The sequence below is a fragment of the Ornithodoros turicata genome, chromosome 1, assembly GCF_037126465.1.
Source record: "Ornithodoros turicata isolate Travis chromosome 1, ASM3712646v1, whole genome shotgun sequence".
Classification (NCBI taxonomy): domain Eukaryota; kingdom Metazoa; phylum Arthropoda; class Arachnida; order Ixodida; family Argasidae; genus Ornithodoros; species Ornithodoros turicata.
The window spans coordinates 140,510,493-140,536,746 of NC_088201.1; the positions used below are offsets into that span (position 1 = coordinate 140,510,493).

The 26,254-nt window shown below is 43.5% G+C and overlaps 3 protein-coding genes and 1 long non-coding RNA gene across 4 annotated transcripts in view; 2 read left to right on the top strand and 2 right to left on the bottom strand.

The window, feature by feature from the left end:
- Positions 1–26,254, top strand: part of LOC135385990 (phospholipid-transporting ATPase ABCA1-like) — a 246,497-nt gene that overhangs the window by 125,150 nt on the left and 95,093 nt on the right. Inside the window, exons 14-16 of the mRNA XM_064615667.1 lie at positions 14,869–15,118; positions 20,237–20,289; positions 22,113–22,566. Of these exons, the coding sequence (XP_064471737.1) occupies positions 14,869–15,118; positions 20,237–20,289; positions 22,113–22,566 (757 nt within the window). The remainder of the gene's footprint in view (positions 1–14,868; positions 15,119–20,236; positions 20,290–22,112; positions 22,567–26,254) is intronic.
- LOC135378654 (P2X purinoceptor 7-like) lies at positions 169–3,617 on the top strand. The gene is made up of 3 exons (XM_064611741.1): positions 169–772; positions 833–1,039; positions 3,438–3,617. Exons 1-3 carry the CDS (start codon positions 552–554, stop codon positions 3,595–3,597), a joined length of 588 nt encoding a protein of 195 aa, XP_064467811.1. The 5' UTR covers positions 169–551; the 3' UTR covers positions 3,598–3,617.
- Positions 3,131–6,520, bottom strand: LOC135378653 (uncharacterized). Its single transcript, XM_064611740.1, has 9 exons — positions 6,411–6,520; positions 6,211–6,273; positions 5,892–6,056; positions 5,595–5,781; positions 5,192–5,440; positions 4,303–4,474; positions 4,062–4,210; positions 3,802–3,998; positions 3,131–3,586 (listed from the first exon to the last, which is right to left on the bottom strand). The coding sequence occupies exons 1-9, from the start codon at positions 6,432–6,434 to the stop codon at positions 3,581–3,583; spliced, it is 1,212 nt and encodes a 403-aa protein (XP_064467810.1). The 5' UTR covers positions 6,435–6,520; the 3' UTR covers positions 3,131–3,580.
- LOC135378655 (uncharacterized) lies at positions 6,785–7,930 on the bottom strand. The gene is made up of 3 exons (XR_010418511.1): positions 7,834–7,930; positions 7,070–7,166; positions 6,785–7,002 (listed from the first exon to the last, which is right to left on the bottom strand). It is a non-coding gene; the product is annotated as an uncharacterized LOC135378655 (long non-coding RNA).

Genomic DNA, 26,254 nt, shown 5'->3' on the forward strand with positions numbered 1-26,254 from the left:
GTGAGGAATTGCTTGAGGAAGGAGTGTAAACTCACCACCACGACAACGTTTGTGCTTCTTACTGGTTTTGGTATGAAGGAAAATTAAGACTCAGTGTACACGCCGTTCATATTCCACAACAATGTTAAACATTTTGCAACACGGCAAAACACCCTTAAAGGAGCAGTCTAAGACAGATTAAAAAAAATGAGTTTTTGATCATGATGGACTGTCCGATGGCTAAATAGTGTTTTCACGAAAGAAATATGAACGTAACGGTAAAATAGCACGCGCAACAGTCGATTGAACCTCGCGAGCGGGGAGAGCTCTCTCCAACTCTTGTAGATGACACGTGAGTAATGACGGGGACCTGCGTCACGGCGTGACGTTGCAGGTTATGTCCACTCCAAGGGCTCGCAAGTGACGTCGGCTGCCATCGGTCATCGACACCTGTCACATGACGGCGGTCGGCTGCAGATCGCTCTGTCGCACGTGCGCTTCTCCCGAGAGACGCATGCGCGTCAGAGAAACTTGAACTTGCCACTTCGTTCCGGGTTGCCTTATTTATAAACATGGCGACGGAACCGCGCTTCGATGCATCTCTCGCCAGTGAAATTTCTTTCTTTGGCGAGTTAACACCGTGGGAAGAGCGGGTTCTGGAGCGTTGCCGAAAGGCTAACACAACATTATACAGCGACACTCCTGTTCTTCCCGACGGTGTGAGCTTCCATGGAGTCGGAGAGCCCGTCATAGACCCACCAACGCCACCGTCACCAACGCGACATGACAACTGGTAAGCCGACGGTGTTAATGCAACATACACTGTTGAATCATTAATTGGTGCCTTTGTTAGGTGTGCGTGTGGTAACTGCTCCGCAATGCCGATGGCGCGTGAGGAGGTGTGCTGCACCTCTATTGCCGAAGTAAGGAGAAGATGTCCAGACGGCTGCATCGTAGATCACTCGGACTTCCAAACTCTTTGCCTCACGACTGTTGTCATGGAAGTTATGGGCATCGAATACAAAAAGTGCGGATTACTGCTTGGGAAGGAACCCAACGAGTAAGTATATCACGTTCCACTTTACTGTTGCTCGCTAATGACAGCTAACAGCGATGCACAACGTTCCTGTTCATACTAAAATCAGTTAAAACCCCAGTGCAGCGGGTGATGGCAGCGTCTTTTTATTATTTTAAAAAGACGTTGCCTTTTGTCAAATAAGCTTTGGTTGCTAGTGCTGTGCTTCGTCGTCCTCGTCTCGTTGCACCGTCCCTTGTCTTCACCATCACCCGCTGCAGTGGGGTTTAATTGATTTTGGCATGACATACCAACCTTCCCAAGTTTTAACGTTATTTAATGTTAATGTATTATTTGTTTATGGAGTACACCTCTGCATACAGAAAGCTGACCAGTTATGCCCGGAACACACCCCGTCTTTTGTGGAACTTCCAGATATCTTACACAAAAATGTATTTACTATCCTCGCTATTTAGCATTCAAAATATATACGCTGCCAGAAGGAGTGATCAAGCATAAGTTTTTGTTCAGTCTGTGTTCATCTAAACTCAGACTTTCCCAAAGGGTAATGCGGACAGTTCCAGATAATGTTGTGAATTCTACAGTCCACAAACGCGCACCGAAATCAGATGTCATAGTTTCCCTAAAAAGACAGAAAGGCATTCATATCTATATTTATTCATGAAATTGTGTGCAACCTTTGCATTTATCACCATATTACAGAATTAGTTTTAGTGACTTTGACCGTGAAATGGTTTGCAGTAGCACACAGTCATCACGTAAAACTGTCAAACAATAATATTTCACCGGAATATTATCACAATCAGTTCGAGAAACCTCGACTGTCAAGTTGTTGCTACAAGTAGCAAACCATTATAAAACATACCAAGAGCAAGGTGAAGGATGAAGGATGAAAGTCACTGAAAAGGTTAGCCAGCTGTAGGGATCGAACCCACATCTTCTGGATTACCGGTCCAGGGCTCTACCAATTGAGCTAAGCTAACACGCCTCTCCAGCGACTTTCGGGTTCAGTGTTCCATATCAAATAACTATTTTTTGCTTTGAAGCACGTCAACATACTTCAATTCAATAATGGCCATGTGGAGAAATACATAAGCAGCACTGGGATCCAGACCCACACCGTCCAATATTTGCTCTCTGTCTAACTGCTTCATCTCCTATTGTGTCATGTCAACATAAAAAAAAAAACATCATGAAACTGCTTTTGGTTGCTCATATTGCAATGCATATGAAAGAACGCACACCATAGAATGTGCCACATTGCTAAGAACTTCTCGAAAAAGAGATACCACTATCATGTGGACCTAACTCAAGCTTCACAAACACTTCAAACGCTAATTAAAGAAACGAAGTCAGAGCAGCTTATTACATTATGTATCTACGTTCATGTGGATTTCACTCAAAGTCTCATAAAATATTCAAACGCTAATCACACAAATAAAGTAGGAAAAACTTTTCACCTCTGGAATACCGAAGGATCCTGACACAAGCCAAATAAGCTTGATCACAAGATATTCCAGCGCACTTCCAAACATTAAAGCCTGTCTATGGAAACACGAGTCTCTCCTCCAAAGCAATGACAGACTTAGGAGTATATTCACTCATCCAGTACAGGTAACATACTGACACGCAAAAAATAGCAGACTCCTTGGTCATTACGAAAATCAGCAAAACGAACATACAGTACAATGGAACACGGCCCTGTAACCTCCCGCGTTGCAACACCTGCAAGCACGTTCAACACAACTCCATCAGAAGCACTGTGAGCACTTACACCCACTCTGTTAACCACGCATTCACATGCACAAGGTTCAATGTCATATACTGCATTGAATGCGGCGACTGCTCTATGCAATACACTGGTAGTCCCGTTGTTTGTGAACTTTGCATTGCTGTAACCGATCTGAAGCAAAGATGACTTCATTCACATAATTCCCTTCACAGTCTAACAAAGCAGCCGTTCACTTCGGCTCTAAAAGCCCGAATGGACCCTTGCTTCCCCCCAGCCTGTTGACCCACAATTCACATGAACCTTTAGCACGTCATACCTAACCCATTTAAATATCATGCCAATGATGAGGACGGTGCCCAGAAGAAGTCTCTGTCTCTGTTCGAAATATCAGCAGCTCTTGTTCTGAGGCGATTCCCTTCACGCTTCCTTACCGGTTCTCTGGATTTCTGCCCATCTATATTACCACCTCTACAGTTATATTTATGTGCATGTGGGTCTCACTCAAGCTATGTCATGAATAGCTGTGATGAGGCACTAATCAAAGCAATCAATTAGGAACATCACTTACAGTAACAGATAAAATCACTGTTCCTATTTTCTGTCCATTCTTTGACATGTTCACTAGCAACGTAAAGTAAGTATGCAATTGTGGGCATTTCACAGCTGACAGTGCACTTTGTTGTTTTTCAGAATATGGCGCCACATAGCATATCGCAATTTTGCATCATGGATATGGGGACCACTTCCGGAAGAAGACAGGCGGGTGCTCCCGTCATGTGTGGTGATGGCGATACGGAACAACTTCCCATCACCCTCAGGCAGCTACACTGGTTTTAGGCCTGTAAAATGAGTAATGGTACATCCATCAGATCTTACAGTACTCACACTTTTCTATGTAGCATTATTGACATGTGTACTTGATACCGTTGTACATAAGAAAATAAATGTGCACAACATGGTTTGTTTCTCACAATGCACGGCTATATTTATATGGCATGTATTGCACATTTATTTCTATTTTATCACAAATAGTATGGTTGCTCAACATTTGTACCTTGAGAGTACACTGAAGGCAGCTGCAAGGTCCCAGTCGATGTTGCCGTGCTGAAATCAGTTCTGTTTTTGGGGGTGCAGGGTTAGTCTCTGTCAGGAATGGTGGATCATTACATGAGTATGCCTCAAAAGCACCATTGAATGTGTCCCACGTGTTGCACAGCTGTACACATTTGTCTACAAGCTCGTCAAAGTAACCTGAAACCGCAGAGCAATTTGTTTGGTACACCTGTTCTTTCGTAATAGTACCACAATACTTACGAAACGTTGGTTCTTCTTTGATGGGCAGTGCAACATGCTCCTGCTTGTAAATTTTTGATACCTTCACTCTGTATCGGGGCTCCCCTTCCTCAGTCATGGCATGTTGTCTCGACGCGTTCTCGTTAAAGTGGAGAATGGCCAAGTAGACTCTGAAACAACCAATTCCACAGATTTTTACTTTTACATCAACCCTAAACATCCTTTTAGCATACTCATAAGAATTACTAAAAAGCATGTGCACCTGTTCCGCATTGTTCGTGCACTATAGCCCACAGACTTGGGAGCAAAACGAATCAGAAGGCTATGAAAGGCTTCTAAACCGGATGTTTGTACATCAGGCGAAAGGTGCTGGATGTCTTTTAGCAAATACTTTGCCTCAGTGATGGCGGTCAGTTTTGCCTTTGGACGAGAGTCTGCAAAATAAGAAACCATGACTATCTTATTTCTCATTATGTAGATGGGTAGAAATCCAGCGAACCGGTAGAATGTAGGAAGGGAGTTGCCTCAGGACAGAAGCCGCCGATATTTCGAACAGAGACTGTTCTTCTTCTGGGCACCGTCCTCATCATTGGCATGGTATTTAAAGGGTTAGGTGTGACGTGTTTAAAGGTTCATGCGAATTGTGGGTCAACAGCCCCGAGGGAAGAAAGGTTCCGTACGGGTTTTTACGGCCGGAGTAAAAAAAAAAAAAAAAAAAAAAAAAAAAAAACCTTTGCTGGTTCTGGAATTTTCCCCACGTAACCACTAACCTCCTTATCTTTCGCTATGCTTGCCAATTCTTGCCTGTTGTCCCGTTTCGTCCACGTGTTCGTGAACCTTCCATTTTTCTGTAACCGGTCTGTAGCCTAGATCACTACGTTCACATAATCCCCTCCACACTCTAACAAAGCAGCCATTCACTCCGGCCGTAAAAACCCGTACGGAACCTTTCTTCCCTCCGGGCTGTTGACCCACAATTCGCATGAACCTTTAAACACGTCACACCTAACCCTTTAAATACCATGCCAATGATGAGGACGGTGCCCAGAAGAAGAACAGTCTCTGTTCGAAATATCGGCGGCTTCTGTCCTGAGGCAACTCCCTTCCTATTTCTCATTATATTCTTTTTTTTTTTTCTCTGCCATCATTACCTGGCAGAAGCCAAGGGCGCTTTTGATCACTGAGGGGTGTGTGAAGGCACCGTGAGTACGGTCCATCATGACCATGATGGACATTTGAAACGTGATTGTTGAAACTACGCCACATGGAGATAACTTGTTCAGGATCCCCTTCACTATGGGTGACGCAGTGGTAGAGATGGTTTATCACTGGCTTCACCCACAGTTCCAGAGCTTCACAGTTTTTCTCCTTACTGGCTGCCACCATCTTTTTTCGGATACCTGTTCCAACAAAGAAGTACACATGGGACAAAGTGCACATGTGCTTCATTTCTTCCATTGCATGTTTCATTTATACATCACGATGTTATCACTCTGTTCTTTGAACGCTTACATAAAGAAACAAGCACTAGCTTTTTCTTCCTCAAGTGGATACCTTTAGACACGTGCCACACGTCAAACTGATGTTTAACATCTGGATGTGTTGTACGCATGTACTTCCGTACTCCAGGGTGGCGGTCTGTCGTGAAGCTCTTCAACAGAACGTTTAGATCTGCCAGCTCTTCGAGTCCCCGGCGTACTGCTTCAAGTTCCATGTGACTACTTGATGCCACTTCATTTGCCTGAAGGAACAATAGTTCATAGTAACTTGCAATCCACTCAGTTTCAACCATCCATTAATTATGCCATGGTTATGACTTTCTGTGCTATGGTAGGTGGGAGCATGCCTTACCTGCACCTGAACAGTGTGAACAATTTTCCTCAAACCTTCATGATAGAAGCTGTAAGTCAGGTACTTAGAGTTGTGACCAGGCGAGTCACAGCGTCCATCTCCAGCGAGAGATGACTCCTTTCCCTGAATTTCTGTCATCAATTGTGCCTGATGATTTGTCCAGACCTAAAGGGAGTTAGACGGTTTTGGTGTGTACACCCATATAGCCAAGTTGTGTAAGCTCCATTAATAGAAAATGAAAAAAAATATATAGATATTCATTGTGGGCAAGTTTTAGAAGCACAATATCTTTAGGTTTTTTTACAGGATTGCAACTTACTTGTTCAATTGCTGGCAGCAGGTAGCCCCTCTGGTAATTAAAATATGTGTGTCTACAGAACACCTGCAGTAATACATACAAATGTTGTTGAGTCTAACACCTTTATGTTTAGACCTCCAAACATTTACACTTCCACACCACAAATAAGTATCTTAGAGATTGCATGAGGCTCACATTTCCTAAGAGCTCTTCCTACTTACCTTCATATTCATTAATTCCAGCATTCTCAGCGTCGAAACTGGGCTTGATCCACTGAAGAGAATGGCAGCAGACAAAAGCAAGTTTCCTGCTGGCTTATTGGCAATGTAGGGCTGGCTTTCCCACACATATTGTGGCCGTCATTGCAGCTGCATTCAACGCGTAGGAGAGTTCCCTTACAAGTAAATGTGGGATTGCAACGCTGCAGGCACACTTTGCAGGTCTGGAACAGCTCCCTCAGTTGACTCTCAAAGACAATATATTTGTTGACTTTGTGCGGGGAGATTTCATCATCTGTGCTCCTAATATACAGAGACAAGGTGACGCATGTTTCAGAACACCAACTATATGGCACCTACCTCATTGTACTGTCAAGAGTTGGCATGTATAGGCTGTCATCTGGGCATACTGTTGTTATTGTGTCGTCTCCAGATGCAAGGCCCATAGCAGGCACAGTGTGGTCAAGCACTGGTGTTGAAGAACGAACTGGGGACAGTGACCTTGCACGGCGTTGCGTGTTGGATGACTTAGCGGCCAAGTCTACTTGGACACCAATGCTTCTCATGGGTTTTGCATTGAGGTTTGCTTGGCTGCCTAAATGAAAAGATACATAATTGACTTACTATTCCACATTCCACACTGTGCACATTCCATAGCATACCCTTTGCTTGTTGCCTTTTTTTGCTAGTCTGCACTCCAACGGTTTTCTTCAGAGGCTCCGACGTTTGTGTCCCAACAGCGTTACGTGATGCGTGATACTGGTGATGGTGATGTGATAAAGAACAGATGTAAGATGCGTGATACTCATAACTCTGAAATGCATGGTTTGCTCTTATTACAAGTAATGGCTCTGCGAGCTGCTTTTTGTTAACTTCCAATGTGTGTTCCTCTTTTAGGAAATGCTTGTTGAAGATCTGGCATTATTCTTTCTGACATAATGATCCCATATGCATCATATTGTTTTGCTGGGAGTGTTTTGTAGAGATGAAGCAGTGGGAGGATGGGGACTTCCCCCCTACTTCCTCTCCCTTTTTTCCCTACACTTGCAGATGGGTAAGCGTGTAGTGGTTGGTAACAAGCTCCTTGTCGGATTAAGTCTGCGGTGACACACCACAAGTAAACGTCATAATAGGGCACATATTCAAAGTTCTCTCTCTCTCTCTCTCTTTTTTACAGTTCCTAACCTTCTGGCTGCCTGTTTATTTAGAAAACATAGGCTGGCAAAACATTTAAATTTGGTTACAGCACCGAACATTAATTCTAGGTAACACAATATATACTGATTTTATGGACCATAAAATAAGCACAGTAGTGTTCATATTGAATTGTAACATGCGTTCTACGCAAGCAAGTTCCACGTATAATGTGGTAGTAATCTATGCACTCTGCATGGAATGCAATTGAAATAAAATTAGGTTAGCTTACCTCTGAAATGGCAGCAGCTTGTGTGTGGGGCAAGCTGCGATCCTGTGTTTCATTCTGTACACAATAACGTAATAATATTATGCTAACGAATTGGTATCCACAGCAGCTCATATTACCATTATGCCACTGTCATTCTCAATGCACTCTGTACCCACTGAGAGAGATTCAACCTGAAATAAAAACGTTACAGATGGTGCCTCTGAAACTGCCACTAATATGGGACGTACATTTTCTGAACACTCAGCCTCAGTTACGGAAGTATCAGTGTGCGTATTGTGTAACACAACGGGGGCGACCTGTAAAATTGGTTACAGAGTGTTATTTACACTGTATCTGATATCCGAATGCAAAACTTACCATTACTATAGAACCAGAAACAGTCGAACCGGTGTCAGTGCACATGCTGTCATGATCATGTAGTGTTTCAATCTACAAAATAATGAACTTACTTCAGAGAACACACCCTGAGACCGTATTAGTAAAACTCTTACCGTGCTTGTAGTGCTGTTTGCAGAAGTTTCAGTTGCAGCGTGTGCGTTCATCCTTTGCCGTTTGCTTTGCGCGCTTGCGCCAGGTAAGTTTTGCGAGGGAGTAACCCCACGCTTGAGGTAGATCCGAAAGTCGGCACCGACGGATTCCGCAATACTTGGCGGTGATTCGTAGTCGGTCTGATTGAAGTGCAGACTGCATATTCGCAGGTCAGTGTTTGGATCAATATCCTGACGGTGAATTAGAGAAAGCCATCTGCTTCTTGCTGGCTCATTCGCCGGAACCTTATGCGTACGACAGCCAGACGTCCATTTCGTTTTCTGATTCACGCAGCCCCGAATGCCGCACGGCATCGCTGCTAACCAAGTCGAAGGCACACTTGGATACGGGACTTTCTCCACACAAATAAAACAGAATTTTTCAACTGAGCGCTGTCTGCAACACCTATCGCCTGTACGTCTGGGTTGCACTACCAGGACAAGGAAGCAACAAAATCGGAAAATCGGGTGGATTGAGGTCAGCACTCCTCCAAAAGGGATTGGGGACGTGCAGGTGCAGCGCGTGTGAAAGTTGCTACTCTTGTCCTAGTTGAAGTTGCACGCAGAAAGAATTCACTTTGTTTGTCTTGTTTTCCGGGAACGAATACTATAGAGCAGCGTCGTGTTGCATCTCTCCGCGAACGGCGCGAACCGCCACCATGCCCGCAGCATCATGTGAGCCGCAGGCACTTTTCGTTAGTTCGACAAATATATAATGAATATAAGACACACGATCGCATGGCGCGTATGAACGTAATATTCTATAGTACGTTTGCACCCCTGTTTTATGTTCCAAAACAACAGAACATAGCGCATGTAGCTGTCGACAACGAGCGCGCGATATCCGAAGCAGACGATTTTTTTCGTAGCCAATGAGAGCGCTTTTAACGTTTGACGTCACAGTTCATAGGGAGTGGCTTGTGGCTCGAGCGCGCGAGCCTCCCGTCACGGTAGCAATTTTATAAATTGAATTGCGCTGTTATAAAACGTTTTTCAGCCGAAATATTTTGCACGCATGATTTTTACACACTGATTGACGGATTAAAGTTGGTTTTCAGCAAATCTAATTCCCTTTCCATGCTCCTTTAAACCATTACATCCTTAGCACACTCACATTGTAGATGTGCACCCAATCCACACCCATCTATGAGAGGATCAGCCTCGAAAGGGTGTAATATGAGAGTGATCTGGGTGTATATTGCACCCCTCTTACGCTAACATACATTCCTTTTAATAAATATACCGGGTGTTTCAGTTAAATCCCCGGGCTAAATAATTCGCGAACGGGTGCACCAATCCACGAACTTTCTTTTTTACAAGTATCTGTCCGATACCACCCGCAAGCTGCACACCGTGTGAATGAGTGGGAGGCGCTATTATTAAAATAAAAATGCAAATGGTTTCGTCAAAAAGCGTATCTTCTAAAGCAGGGCGCTGTCGGCATTAAAATGGGTACTACCCCTTTTGGGACTGAAACTGGACTTTTAACTGAAACACCCGGTATATTCCTCCCCTCCCATTCTTCACGTGACCATTCAATGAACATTCTTCACGTGAAATTCGACGCGTGGACAAATGGACTGCAAAGACTTCGTGCCATCCGACGTCTTCCTGAACAAGTTTACAAGCGAAATAATGTGTCCATAATATGCGTTTCTTATGTGCAAGTTGCGTGCCCCTATCTTATGCTGTATACTCCCCCTGTTTTATGAACAGGGAAACGGAAACGTTTTTGGCTATTTGGGCTATTTTTTTTCTTTTATGTGTTGACGTGCATTGGCTATGTTTTGGCTACTTTATGAATCGGTTTTGGCGGGAGACGGGTTTGGCATCTGGCAACCCTGCCCTCAAAACGTGAGACTGCGTGAAACGGCTGCTCGCATGCAGTAAAACGCATTGGTGAAAAGTTCGCTCTGCTTATGTGCCACGTACGAACAATGATTGTGCACCGCTTAGACAACTAAAAAAGTAAAACGAAAAAGAGGAAACATACAGATACACGCATAATGCGCCTCCCAACTCATATTTGAGGCTCCGGGATTTGCCGCTCCACATTTTGGTTCCCGTCAACGGATTTGAAACATGCAGAAACGCGCGAGGGTGCTTGCACATTGTCTTTCTAGTTTTGTAACTTTTCGTTCATCATTTTCGCGGGACGTCCGCGTGAGGATAGCACGTGTGTCATTCTGTTTGTGAAATACAAGTCGTCGACGAAGCAAAATCTCAGTGGGAGGCGATCACCGTGCAGATGACGTGAGTAGGCATTACGGGGCTCAAGCTTTCGATGCCGTAAGGGACAAACTGCTGATACAGGTAAATTGATCTCTGATTTCGTTGTATTGCATGCGTTTTCTGCGCTTCTTTGCACAATGAATACACGGACAGTTGTGTTGTGTGAGGAACAGTGTGTCTCTAAGGGTACACGCAAAAGTCGAACGCACAAACGCACATGCTTGGAATATCTTGAAACAGTGTCGCGTGTGCGTGCATGTTGCTGTCTAATTGAGCATACAAATCAGTTGTTTTTCTCCCCCCGTTTTTCGAATGTACTTGTCTGGCTGTGGTCTACCTTTCCACTATTCAGGTGAAAGGCAGACTGGTTGAGGAATTTGCGCAGTTGAACGCAGGACGGAATTTTCACATAATGTCTGATTTTTATATAATGCAGTTGATAGATATGTTACGATTTTGTGCACGTTTTGTTCTTATGGAAAGCTTTTCTTTGTGTGTGTGTGTGTGTGTGAAGCATGTATGTCTGCGCAGTATACAGCTTCATCTGAGCTGTACTTCAGAACATCGCATCAGCTGAGATTGCGTTTTATATCTTCATGCATTAAGCATCTGTCTTTTTCCAGCTCCTTGCCTTTGAAATGGAAGCACAGTAAGCGTGTGCCAACACCCATACCTGAGGGGTGAGAGCTGGAGCCATGGTTTTGTTACTGTTGACCTTGGCACCTGCTTTGCAGAACTTATATGTAATCGTCACCTCATCACTTTTCTACTCTAGCACTTCAGATAATTCTTCGGTACACCAGAACCACGCGAATACCTGCTTCTCCCCAGTGGTACACCTTCTGCTGGGGATATTTATGAAGGTGTCTGCTGGTCAGAATGCAGTGGCTCTGTGTTGAAGGTATGACACTGCACAATATCAGTTTATTGAATAATACAAGTGTGTCACATATTTAGTCGCCATTGTAATTTGCCCAGCGCATTAGGTGCCCTGGTCAGTGCTGTGTTCTGCTTCCTGCCACCACTGCTAAGAGAGAAGACAGATGGAGTCATCATGAAGTTGGTAAGCAGTTCTTTGTGCTGTAGGTGTATTTTGCTGAGAAGGGGTGGGTGGGTCTTCAAGATATGTTAAATACTTATACACCTGTCTGAGCCATCGCGTAACCTCTGTCATAATCAACATAAAGGCACATAAAATATTATACATAAACATGCATACATTAGGTCAATATAGAGGGTTTCTACTGAATACAGATATTTATTTGCAGATAAAGATGAAGATAAAATTATTTATTTTAGGTAGATTCTATCACTGCCCCTAGGTTACTGCCATTGGACCATACAACTGGAGCTGTACGATATCGGTGTTAGTCAATTAGCTAAATGTTTGAATTATTTTTAATTTATTTTTAGGGGGAGGTAAAGTTTGGCTAAAGTTGGAGCACCCAATTAGGCTCACTTCAGTTGATATGCACCTTCGGAGGTCACCCTAGTACTTTGTTTGTGCTACAGTACACATTTATGTTTTAATATCTAGTGCATATACAGGGTGTTTCACGTAAAGTGATTAAAAAATTGGAACTGGCGATGTAGGCGCTGGAGCGTTGCGGGCCTTTCGGTAATTTCCAATTCTGGAAACATTTGCCACCATCGAGGAAGGCTTTGGACAATTTTTAATCGCAGGAAATTTATTTTTAGTCATTTGAACTTCGAAAATTGCCACGCGAACATCACTTTCTTTTCACAGCAATACGAAGTCCTACACGGATAGCGCCCAAGAGGCCCAACGAAAACTATGCGAAAATAACTAGATGATAAATAAAGAAGATGGCATTGTGTGTAGAGCACACATAGTACTTTTTCAACAGTAACCCAGTTTTGGCATTTTCTTTTTCGACTATTGTTTTGACTATTTCGTTTATATTTGGTATTGTGGCTGCAACATACGGCAGAAAATGACTAATGGGAAATTATTGGCAGTTATCTATATTCTATTGTGTACTGTACTTCCCCCGAAATTTTCGAATTTTGACATTCCTCTGGTCGAGCACTGGTCTAATTTTTGTCATTACAGGTAACATACTTCAACTGATTCCTGTACATGACAATCGCCACAAGGAAATTGGCTTCCGGTTCGATGGCCACATGTACGTCCCTCTTTTGAAAGTATATTAAAAATAGAGTACATAGTGTGTATGTGATGATGTAGCATATCTGCTCAAAGGACATTTTTTTGTTTCTTCAAAAGCTTTTTTTTTTCCTGCAGTAAGTTCTCAAAAATGGCTTGGGTCAATCACATCACTACAGTGCTGATGAGAAGCATCTTCATTTTACCTTGTTTCAATCAAATACCAAAAGCACGTACCAACTCAATTTTAACCCCTGAATTATCATATGGACTTTCTGTGGAAGATATAGAACTTATGAATTTATATTATTATCTGATAATGTGGCACTGTTTTCCTGGCACTCTTCATAATTTCACTCTTAAAATACTTTACTTGCAGAAGCCGGGAGAGGCCCATGTGTATGCTACCATCATCCATCACACAACAGATGACCTGCAAGCTTCTGCATCATTCTCTGTTTTGACCGAAGGGTTCATGGTCGGGCATCCAGCATGCTACCTTCTTTACCGAGAACGTTGTGTACGGTCCTAGAGCTTAACTAATGAACTGTTACGTTAACGTGGAATCACAGCAATTTGGAGCATATACAGATTGATGATCTGAACAAATTTCATAATTTACATCGATTAAGTACTACCAGTTGCCATAACTAATTGCTGTGCTTCATTGATTTCCATGTAACCCTCCATTGTAGAGGGGAAGCCTTGGAAATCCCACCCTTATTTAGTTTTTGCGTGCTACAGCTGAGTGACAAACGCCTGTGAGATTGCAAAGATACAGCACATGTTCTTGTTATCAGGGGGCAAACTGGGAGTTAATCAGGAATACCAGTAAAATGTTACTCGAATGTATGAAACAGGATACGAAAAGGTTTCGAAGACAGCGCGTAAGTGTTACTAGAACACTTCTTATACAGTAACAATGCCAGCATCAACGGAAAGTATGCAAGTGTTACTTGAATTCTGTGGCAGTATCACCAGCCTGCACATCAGTAAGATGTTCGAGCTGTTGCCAGAAACTTCCTTTCCTTGCATTCTATTTTGCGCATTTTTTAGGCAACTTGTCATATCGAATCACATCCGAATTGTTCTCTCAGGTAATGAGAATCCGTTCTCTCTCAGTTCGGAAATGCACAGGTACCATTTCCGCATCTGCAGCACAGGAAATATCAGGCTGGTGGGTTTTTGAAGACACCACCGTGTAGATGACATTTGGTCTCACCGCAAATGAAAAAACAAGAACAAAAACATTCATCCTGGTCAAAAACTAAATAATTCAGCTGTTCACTCTAACTGGATGAAACTGGTTTCAAGAAGTATAGGAGTGGTCAATAGCCATTACGCTCAGCAAGTGCTAGTTCTTAATCGATGTGGATCATCAGATTTGTGCAGGGCTGTGAACAACGTCAACGTTGAGCAGGTGGTTCAGGTGTTTCAATTTAAAAAGCAAAGCATGTGTAACTTAGTCACTTAGCCTGTTGCTGCTATCCTGTCTCAAAGCAGTGCTAATTGCCAAAGCAATAAAAATCTCTTATGTTAAGCCTATAGTCTGGAACCATTCAGTAGCTTGTTAAAAATATAGAATACCATTTGCAACAAATTATGTATTTCTGGTGTATGTTCGAACTGCCAGTACAGCTTGGTGAAGTGACCAAACTAAATTTATATTGTTATGTTCTGGCCAGGAACTGGTGCAGTTAGCGAGTGCTTCATGAGTGGAAACTGAATTTATTGCAACGGTGCTTCGTTTTGGCGCATTTTTTTTGTGTGGGAGTGGAAGGTCCCCCCCCCCCCCCCACTCCCGGGGGCATCAAGTGACTCCCCCTATGGGGTCACTTGATGCCGGTAGGAGTCAAATGACTCCCCTTGATGGCATCAAATGACCTCCCTGCCTTGATGGAGTCATAGTGACTCCAGGAGGGGGGTTCTATGTGTGGCAGGGTTTGACTCCCCAGAGGGAGTCACCCTGACACCCTTATTTCTTGAGTGTTTTCCCTTCTATGAGTGTGAAGTCAGTAAAATGATCAGTGATCAGTAAATTAACGTCTTTATTGATTTGAGGAGTATACATCGACTCCTCATCATAATGTCACACGTTATTAGGTACACTATGATGTCCGAACTAAACTTCAATTGCACAACTTCCAGGTACGGGTTACCAAATTCACCTGGCAAAAACCGACAACATGAATACGGACATGATTCTCAGCATCGTCAGGCGGACAGCTCCTAATGCGCAAATTGATAGTGAGAACCTAACGGAAGTCAGAATCTCCCTGGGGCTCTCTGATCCACAGGGGTTTGAGTCTATGTTCGCCACACTTGAGAAGCAAATGGAGAAGCTGGGGATCGGACGGATCGGCGTTACTGTTTCTACCATGGAGGACGTGTACATAAAGTAGGCATACTTCGTTGGCATTCGTTGGCTGACGTTTCGCTGCTCGAACTCGTAATTGGTCAACCTCCTCGCTTGTTCTCCCGTCTTTCACTTACCGGAGCCTGCAAAAAGGAAGGAAAGCACGGAAAGCGCATCACGAGCTGATATGTTAAAATATCTACGACGAATAGATGGGGCATTCAAGCCGAAACCAGCCAGATTGTAGCTCGACCCTCTTAGATTTCGCAACAAAAAAAAATAAATATATATATATATATATAAAGTAAAAAAATAGCCGAAGCTCTGTAGCTGCACGTTGAGCAAATGTTTACAATTTGATCGTGCACTCCCAGCCAAGGACGGCTGTTTCGCTCTACTCGGAGCTTGTCAGCCTGACGTAGGGAAGTGACACGATCTTGGGTCGGCACAACAGTGCGTCTCGGCGAGACGTCAATGTTCCACGGTGACGACGCCACCTGTGAAGGCCGCAGTGCAAGCCAGCAAGTAGATATAAAAAGTAAAAAAAATAGCCGAAGCTCTGTAGCTGCACGTTGAGCAGATGTTTACAATTTGATCGTGCACTCCCAGCCAAGGACAGCTGTTTCGCTCTACTTGGAGCTCGTCAGCCTGGCGTAGGGAAGTGACACGATCTTGGGTCGGCACAACAGTGCGTCTCGGCGAGACGTCAATGGTCCACGGTGACGACACCACCTGTGGAGGCCGCAGTGCAAGCCAGCAAGTAGATATAAAAAGTAAAAAAAAAATAGCTGAAGCTCTGTAGCTGCACGTTAAGCATATGTTTACAATTTGATCGTGCACTCCCAGCCAAGGACAGCTGTTTCGCTCTACTTGGAGCTCGTCAGCCTGGCGTAGGGAAGTGACACGATCTTGGGTCGGCACAACAGTGCGTCTCGGCGAGACATCAATGTTCCACGGTGACGACGCCACCTGTGGAGGCCGCAGTGCAAGCCAGCAAGTAGATATAAAAAGTAAAAAAAAAAAAATAGCCGAAGCTCTGTAGCTGCACGTTGAGCATATGTTTACAATTTGACCGTGCACACTCAGCCAAGGACAGTTGTTTCGCTCTACTTGGAGCTCGTCAGCCTGGCGTAGGGAAGTGACACGATCTTGGGTCGGCACACGAGCTGACAGGCTCCAAGGTTTAAGTATGCGGTTTACGTCCGGGGCATAACCGTTGAAGCTAATAGTGAGGTTTACCGAAGAATTCTTATCGGCTCGGGGATGTGTTTGGAATAGGTTCTCTCGATCGGTTGATCTAGCTCTGGCTGTGGTATCTCTTACGACCTGATTAGGATATTTTCTATCTGCGAAGGTTTCTTCAAGGCTCTCAAGATGATTGTCTAGTTCATCATCGTTAGAACATATTCTCCGGTAACGGAGCGCTTGACTATAAGGGATAGCTAGCTTAGTGTGTCTGGGGTGGCAACTCTGGAACGATAGATACTGTTGGGAGTCGGTAGGCTTTCGATACAGACTGGTGGTTGTGATTCCATTATGCAGTTTAACTTCCACATCCAGAAAATTAACAGCTGAGGAGGAGTAATTGAATGTAAATTTAATACTGGGGGGGGATGTACTTGGTTAAAGTCGTTAACAAACAACTGAAGGTCGCATTCGGAGTGGGGCCAAATAATGAATATATCATCTAGGAATCGCTTATATATATATATATATATATTATAAATATATTCATATATATATATACCCATTCCCTCATGAGTGTATATGTACGGGGTGTTTCCTTTTATCTGCAAAAAAATTCCATAAGGCCAGTGGCCTTAGCGCTGTTTTACTTTTGTCATTGGATTACTCGACGGGGCTGCTACTAGGAAATCAAATCTTTGCTCGATTAGGACTAATTAACAGAGATATATTAATCGACTTTTTAATTATTGGCTTTAGGGAGCACATTGCAATTGCAATATTAAAGCCTGGTCATATATATATATATATATATATATATAATCATAGAAACGATGTGACAGCACCAGAGGAAACGTGTTTCGCCGTGTTTGCGGCTCGTCAGCTCTGGGTAGCTGCGCATTGCTCGGAATTGGCAAACCAGGGGTCGCTCAGCGAGCGATATACACCTGGGAGGGTAACTGAGTACTCCTCAATGCCACAGTGCAAGCCAGTAAATTATAATGAGGGAAAAAGCCATTAAGGGAACAAGTAAAAGACACTAGACGTGTTTGAAATTCAAAATTACAGATTAAGATGGCTTCTATGGCTGCACGCAGAGAAACAGATACTCATGGAACGATGCGACAGCACCAGAGGACACGTGTTTCGCTGTGTTTGCGGCTCGTCAGCTCTGGGTAGCTGCACATCGTTCGGAATTGGCAAACCAGGGGTCGCTCAGCGAGCGATATACACCTGGGAGGGTGACTGAACACTCCTCAATGCTACAGTGCGAGCCAGTGAATGATAATGAGGGAAAAAGCCATTAAGGGACCAAGTAAATGACACTAGTCGTGTTTGAAATTCAAAATTACAGATTAAGATGGCTTTTTAGCTGCACGCAGAGAAACAGATACTCATGGAACGATGCGACAGCACCAGAGGACACGTGTTTCACCGTGTTTGCGGCTCGTCAGCTCTGGGTAGCTGCGCATCTTTCGGAATTGGCAAACCGGGGGTCGCTCAGCGAGCTATATACACCTGGGAGGGTGACTGAACTCAATGCTACAGTGCAAGCCAGTGAATTATAACGAGGGAAATTCCGAACGATGCGCAGCTATATATATAGATATGTGTGTGTGTGTGTGTACGAAATCAACTTTATTTTCTCAACATTTTTTTTTCTTGAGCATCGGAGGTGCCTCGAACTTTCCCTAGTGTTGTCCGTTCCGCGTGCCCTTGTGACTCATACAGACATGTCTGGGCTCTTCTTTGTCTGGCGGTAGAAGGGAGGATCCATCTAGCACCTCCAAGAGCATATGTAACGAGAGCAAATCCGATGACGTCGTAAGAGGTGAAAATCGGAGCGCGTTTTGGGCCAAGTTAACCATAAATATTTGACAACTTAGCATTCTTCTCAGGAGCCCGAAATTATTATTGCTCATGAACTACTGTATGCAGGTTTGCTTCACGTAAAAAATGGGTAGCTGACCTGTGTTCAGTGCTTAACCAAGCAATCGGGAATGTCGACCATTAGTATTGAAAGTGAAAGAAGTCGTTCCATTTGTAGGATAGATTCTTTCCAATAAGAAATAAAAAATGAATGGATTTGTTTCTTGAAACGAATTTTTTTCCCTCGGCATATTCCGCTGCGGCTTATTCGTTCGTGGAGGGCGTCTACGAAGTAAAAAATGATGCCTTTGTGACCCTCTCCCGTGAAAAGAGACCCTCTCCTTTACCATTTTGAAAAAACTACGAACGTATTTGTTCTTACTCAAGGAAAGATACGCCAGCGCACTTTCAGCACGTCTGTAAGGCACAATTACCACCATCTGGACGAATTTATTCTTGCGAAGTTCCGCTTGCTAACAGATTCCTCGTCATTTATAATTGTTTTCAGATAACCGAAGTCGTCCAGAAAATGAAAAAGATCACACCATTTCGAACACAGACAGTCCCTATAACATATTACAAATCAGATGGCGAATTTATTGTTAACCAGGAAAAAACTTTGTCAGCCCATTATCATCATTTTTCTCCCAATGTTTGCAGTGGATCTTACTGCGCAGGCTGGTCAGAGCTATGGGCTCCGAGCACGCCAGAACGCCATGTAACAGTCTCTGGAATTTCCTGGTTTTTCCTCAGACATATGTCGGCATAATGCCCTTAGAAATTTGACCTAGGACGCACATTCATCACACAGTTAGACATGAAGTTGCGCACCTCTGTATGGTCGAGAAAGGCGAGATCTTTTAGCAACACCACCACAACCACCAAAAGTCTTTCGAAAACATTTTTGTGATCTCCGACGCAATTCTCCCACAACAGAAAGAAGGGGGGAAACATAGCTGTACGGGCGAAGTCATTCTTTCACTGGAAATAAACGTTTTTGGTGCATATACCTGAACAAAAGATATAGGCTCCTGCTGCCCTGCAAGGAGCATCCCTCATTGAGCTCCATGTTCAGTGCCATGAGTCAAGCAATCAGTAACGACGACGAAGCAGTGCTTCGGAGAGGCAGGTGGGAGTTCTCGAGGTAGAACTAATTGTAGAAGTCGAGCTTTCTTCAAAGAGCGATAATGGTACCTTACAGACGGGATATGAATGAGCTGACGATTTTTGTTTTGTTTTTTAAGAAAAAAGATACACGTACACTTTCAAAATGTTATCAGAGAGGATGTCTTCCACAAAGGTGCATTTAGTTTACTTGCTAAACAACCACAACTAAGGAATGATCTGCAGCCGAGTATGGTGACGAAAAAAAATGTAATGAAAATTTGAAAAACACACCTGGAGTTTTCGATATGTTGTAGGAGAGGAGCTTTCCTTCATATGGCACGACTTCTTTCACTTCCTAGACGCCTTCAGGTATGTGAAAACACTATCTGAAAAGTGTCATTTTTTACGACTGATCGGTATTCTCGATTGCCTAGTTAAGCAGTGAACGCAAGTCAGCGTCATTTTTTTTGCGTGAAGCGAGTCTCCATACAGTGGTTTATGAGTGTAAATAATATCAGGCTCCTGAGAGAATGCTAACAAAGTTTCGTAAACTTGGCAAAAAACACGCTCCGTTCTTGAGCTCTTAACGAGGTCACCGGATTTGTTCTTGGTCTCTTCGGAAAGATTGAGGGGCCCTTCCCCAATAACACCAGACACAGAAAGAGCAGAAATGCCGCCTGTACGTGCCTGAATGACATGCAGACCGGACGACACATTTTCATGTTTGGGCCAAGTTCGAGGCACCACCAACACTCAAGCAAAAAGATGTTGAGAAAAAAAGTGTATATCCTATGTACATATTCCTAAGGGAATGCTCACATTTTTTAGTGAAATCTAACAGGGTCGAGCTACAGCTCTGGCTAGCTTCAGCTGGAATGTCCCAGATATCCGGAGTGAGAGCTCAAATCCCAGCAAGCGCAAATCCCCCAGTGCAATGTGATGTCAGAATGTAACAAAAGTATGAGCGTAATTATTATTTTATGTCTCACAACCCTGCAGGGTGAACCTCGAAGAAGGAAATGTTGGAGACGAAGCAGCACAAGAAGCTAAAGGTGAGAGAAATGTCATCTAGTCGCTGGCGGAATATCGAATAATTAGAACAAATATGAATTTGCATATTTGTCCTTTCACTTTTTGCAAAACAGCAGGCACAACCGGAACTTGTCTAGGGTTCCCCGCGTTAGCGGCTGCATATGGCGCCACAACGCGTCACTGATTTGGATTAAACATTTTCACTGTTCAGAAACAGCAGACAACGGAAGTTTTGTAGACTTCCCTGCGTCAGCGGTACATATGGCGTCACCCAGTGTCATGCATTTGAGTTAACCGGTGAAAACGTGACTACAAACGCTGTACTCCCAGTTTTGGGTATTAAGGCCAGTTCCGACATATATCGTCGCGCTATATATGTATGTCGCGCTATATAAAACGGTGTGCAGAGACAGCACTCACTATCGGACGGTTCACACTTGCGATGTTCTGCTAGCACTATAATTTAGCGGAAGTTCGGTGGACGTGTCTGATCCCTCCCATCATGCCGCATCCGGAGTTCGACAGCATGCGGACGAACAAGTTCGATCAAGTGAATGAACGGAAAATTACTAGACATTTTGAATGACATACTAGCCGGCTCCAACGCTGTCGCCGTTCCGTGAAATGCGGACTAAACAACTCCACGGGTTCCACGACGTCATAGTTAAAGGGACTCCTCATTGGTCAACAAGACTATAGTGCTAATATTAGCACTGGAAAAGTTGACTCGAGCTCAACTCCGGCGAGCGGTAATTTCTAGCGGTAATTTCTGCGAGGAGGAAAAAAATCGCGCTATTTTCTAGCGCTATATAGCAAATCTCTATAGGTTTCCCTTTTTATTTTCCATATAATCCTCACTGTAGAGCTTGTTACGTCATTAAGCGGAATCCAACTCCAAAGGAGACAGAACGAAATAGTGACCGTAGAAGAATATCGTTTTGTAAAAGAGATGGTGTTCGTCTACATGACTCCTCCTGGGCGATGCTGCAATATCCCTGAGCGCCGGATGTGCTGGGGAGCTTCTCAACCCGTAGCTTTGTAGAGGAGGTGGTGTCCCTACAGGAGTCCCGACCGGCGATGATGGTATGCCACGGAGAGGCGATGACGGTGGCCTATCTCCATGGCCGCGTCGGTGGAACTGGGAAGCGGGTGCTCCAGGCGCGTGGCCATCTTTGTCGCTGTCCACCGGCCGCTACAGCTTCACTCCCGGATGTTGCCGATAGAACCGATAGAATATCCGACCAAGTAATAATGATAAAAAATTTAAGTGGTTGTGCTGCTCAAAGCAGACAAAAGCTACAAACATAGTAAACACTCATTTCACAATGAGGTACCAACTATCAGAGCTATCCAATGCGGGATTCCTTGCCAGTCAAGCATGACGACCTGATAGCCATGCGCCATCAGCGTATCAGCCAGTCCTCTGGCGTCGGCGTGTAGGCTCAGTCAGTAGCGGGCCCGCCTAGTGATCCCAGATCGCAAGGGTAAGACCGGCCGAGGACGGTGCCATCTTGCTGGAATGGTACGAGTTGCTCAGGTGTGTCGCGCGAAGGACGTAAAATGTGGTGGCAGAATCTCGCTCCCTTGAACCTGTTCATATAGGCAAGTTGAAACGGATTAGCGAAGCGCACAAAAGTATAGAGCGTGTTACATTCAAACATGATCAGGAAACACGAAGGAGTGAAGGACAGAGTCCCTGTGTGTGTGCTTGTCCCCGGAGCGTTGCATGATCAATGTTTCAAGGAATAGCCAAGCAAATAATTTCCAACAAGGTGGACGACATATTCAGACTATCTGAGGATGTTCTGTGTAAATAAACCATAACACTGTTATATATTTTCAGACGAAGACGTGCAGCGGTTGTGTGCTTGCGCAATACGGCATCCAAATGGCTTCCAACGACTGCGAGCTCTTCTTACGAAGCGCATCAAATACCAGTCTAGAGTGTGGAATCCCTTTCTCATCGGCGTCCTCTTGCCGATACTCATTGTACTGGCCGAGCAACAAGTTGAACGTGACGTGGCAGGAGCGAATGTCGCCCTGTTTGCTACCATAAATAGGGCAATGACGACTGTCATGACCTTTGCTTCCTTGTACCCAAAACAAAACGTATTCGTCGAATACGACAAACAAGTTAACGATCTCGTGGAAAACCGTTATCTGCCCATCTTGAAGAATGAGACTGCGCATGTGGACATTGTAGAGAACGCAGAACGTCATCTCGTCGACTTGGGAGAGAAGGACTACAAAGATTATGTCTATTCATTCGTCTTAGGAGGGACATTTCAAGCCAACAAGTACGTCTATTTCTTTCATCACTACGTGCAACATACCTGGACACGGACATGTACATGAAAGAACTGATGTTCTGAGGCTGGAACAACATAGAAAGGATAAATACATACAAAGCCTCAATTGCCTAAGAAATTAACGACGAAAGTCCTAAGTATTTGTCCTTTCTATTTTGTTCCAGCCTCAGAACATCAGTTCTCTCTTGTTCAACAGTTGCCGCTTGCGTCGATCCCGTCGCATGAATGTGTGCATGAGGGAGCAAAAATGTAAGAGTGAAAGGAGGACGAGTGAGACAGAGTTGCTGGTTTGTCCCTTCAGATGACGCGCCCTTGGAAGTCGCTGTGAAGATGTGTTAGCTTAGCTCAATTTGTAGAGCCCTGGACTGGCAATCGAGAAGGTGTGGGTTCGGATCCTACAGCTGGCTAAGCTTTTCAGTGACTCATCTTTCGACGTTCACGTAGTCTAGAGGAAAGCACTGTCAATTTGTCATTACGATCAATCATTCAATCGACCGATCGATCTGTCGATTGACTGATTGATTGATGAAGCTGTTATTTTGGCACCAGTTACCGCCAAAGGCTAAACTATAGCCTAACAGTGCATCAATCAGTATTAGAAACTACGAATGTGGTAGTAAAATAGTACAAGAAAAATGAACGCAAGAGAAAACACATGCATGGGTTTCACGCATTAACAACACAATACGCGGCTGCACTTCTCTTAACATATTTAGACCTAGAAAAGGTATCAATGTAAGGACAGTCAGTTGCGTTAAAGGACAATTGCGTACGGGATATTGGAATCATGGGATGTATTTCATGGTGATAAAACAGGGAATGATGCCTACTAGACAGTGGCGAGTAACGAAAGCAAAGAGTAGATACTAGATGAGAGCAGTTAAAAATCACATTGATTAATTTATAATAAAATAATGCATCACATAGATAGCCTCTAGATTTCATTGTAGACAAACTGAAATGCTCCAACATACACGAATAGGAATACAGCCTCCTACCTACAAACCTATCATAAATTCTACGAAACTTCTTTTACACATTTTGAATATCATTGGACTTCATTAACGACAGGAAAGGTAAATCCAACTCTAGTTCTATCCAGAGAAGAGTAAAGCTTAACGAAACAATGTGGGTAATAGAACTGGTGTGTAACTCTTGTGATAACACCAAGTAATCGAAAACTACAACTAAGAATTGAATAAATATATTCGTGAAAATTTAAAGATTGCACCTACTGGTAGTACAAAGTTTTAAGAAGGTACCACCAAGTGAATAGTTGTAGGAAACTACTTTTCCTGCTAGAAGGCAAACATTTCGTTATAGCTGGATTAAGGACAAAGTTATTCTGCTTGTACCATGGACTGACAATATCCAAATCACGCTGTAACAGACAGCAGTCACCTGTTGTCGGAATATCACGAACTATTTTTATATCAAACACTGAGGTGTGCAAGCTTTGGATATGGGATGCAAGGAGACTTTGAAATATATATATATACAGGGTGTCCCAGCTAAATGCGAACATATTTTTTAATTGATATTAACATTGCCTTGAGTTTGAGTTCAGTTTGAGTTCACTTTTTCCGAGGTGAAATCAATTCCAATATAGCATATGCTGAAGGGCACTCCCTAGGGGGGCATTGACAGAATCCTAAGGCAATGTTTTAATTACCTTGCGATAATTAACTTTTTAATTGTAAAAGCTACGAAGTTGTCCCAATGAGAACATCTGGTTGCTTGGGTCACCTGATACCGGAGCCGTTTTCAGAACAAAAACCCGTACGATAGATCGTCCGCAAAAAAAAATTCGCGAAGGAACACCATTTTTTCCTTTATTTTGTTCATTGCGCATCTGCGGAGACGCGACTTTCCAACCCCCACACCCACAATGTGAGAGGGTGAAGGAGCACTCTACCTCCTCTTGCGTCTTAGAGAAACATGAAAAAAAAAAACGAAAAATGCAACACAGGATAAAGGCGGTTCCGATGGAGTCACCCGAGACATTTGTTTTCGTTTTGTATTTGTTTTCGGCACTGTGCTCCTTCACCCTCTGACATTGGGGGCGAAGGAAAGAAGCGTCTCCGAAGATGCGCAATGAACAAAATGGTGTTCCTTCACGATTTTTTTGCGGACGATCTATCGCACGCATATTTTGTTCTGAAAACTGCTCCGGTATCAGGTGTTCTCATTGAGAAAACTTCGTAGCTTTTATAATTCAAAAGTTAATTATTGAAAGTTAATTAAGACATTGCCTTAGGAGTTTGTTAATGCCCTCCTAAGGAGTGCCGTTCAGCATACGCTAGATTGCAAATGATTTCATCTCGGAAAAAGTGATACATATTTTGTTTAAAAATATGTTCGCATTCAGCTGGGACACCCTGTATATCTCAGTACATTAGAATACGTAGGAAGGGAGAGAAAAAAGAGAAACACTGTCAAGGAGCCCGCGATGAGGGAATCACAGACGTAACATGAAAAACGGATAGGAGCAACTAAGATTTATTTGAACAAGAACTTTCGTGTAAGAGACTGCACTTCTTAAGGTTACACAACTAAATGCGACACAAGTATATATAACCCAAGAGAACAGATACAATAAAACAGGTTTCCAGAATTTCCAGAATTCCAGGTTTCCATTGTATTACTGTCTGGTTGTTTTCTGTTTACTTGGTTCTGGAAACCTGTTTTATCGTATCTGTTCTCTTGGGTTATATATACTTGTGTAGCATTTAGTTGTGTAACCTGAAGAAGTGCAGTCTCTTGCACGAAAGTTCTTGTTCCAATAAATCTTAGTTGCTCCTAACCGTTTTTCACGTTACGTGTACATTAGAATAAAGAGAATGAAGAGAGTGCAGTTATCCACGCTACTACGCTTACGCTACTACACCCTTAGGATGGCAAGAAATTAAATATGCGTTCGTGAAGTCTTCAAAGTATCAAGTTAAGAAAAACAACGCAGTGCAAGTTCGCCCATGATTCCACATTTATCGAGATCACAATAAGAGGGGGTCTCCCTGCCCCTGCACCTAGGCTCGTGAAAAACATGAATGCACAACATTTATAGAATTAATAGAATAATTCGTGACTCGTTCACATACTCATGCTCTTCTGAATTAAAGCGCCATGATTTTGATCATGATTATGTGCCTCACTTCCTAATGTGTTAATGAGAATGAAATAGTGCGACATAGACACGAGCTGATAAGGTATTACTTTCAAGAGGTCACATAGGAACACCTGCTGCTACTAATCATGCGAAATTTCCTTATCCAAAATATTGAGATCAGCGTTACTCATGTGTAGTTGGATGACGGAGTGTCACACAGTTAACTCTGAAAGGGATAAATTTTTTACATGGAGGAAACCTAAGCGCAAGTGCAACATGACGCACAAACGCGATGGCGGAAACGTGAATTACCGGTATGGGCTCGCAGAGCCAAGGCAACGACGAACGCTGGTTGTGCTACAAGCATTGTCTTTATTTTGTAAACGTGCTCGAAAAGCTATACGTCGCGCAGCCTATTGGTTACTGGCATTTATTTATTTATTTATTGTGGTGCTCCAAGAGCCTGGCCGCATTACGTGGAGAACGCATAACAGCAATGATTTCAGAACAGTAACAAAAAAAAAAAAAGGACAGGGAATGGAATAACATTAGAAAAGCAATACAATGTCA

Coding starts and splice junctions, on each gene's coding strand:
- LOC135378653 (XM_064611740.1), bottom strand. CDS start 6,434: ATGCTGGAATTAATGAATATGAAG. Junction 4,475..5,191: donor GCGCCCTTGGCTTCTGCCAG/GTAATGATGGCA, acceptor CTTATTTTGCAG/ACTCTCGTCCAAAGGCAAAA. Junction 3,999..4,061: donor CAAAGAAGAACCAACGTTTC/GTAAGTATTGTG, acceptor CTGCGGTTTCAG/GTTACTTTGACGAGCTTGTA.
- LOC135378654 (XM_064611741.1), top strand. CDS start 552: ATGGCGACGGAACCGCGCTTCGATGCATCTCTCGCCAGTGAAATTTCT. Junction 773..832: donor CCAACGCGACATGACAACTG/GTAAGCCGACGG, acceptor TGCCTTTGTTAG/GTGTGCGTGTGGTAACTGCT. Junction 1,040..3,437: donor CTTGGGAAGGAACCCAACGA/GTAAGTATATCA, acceptor GTTGTTTTTCAG/AATATGGCGCCACATAGCAT.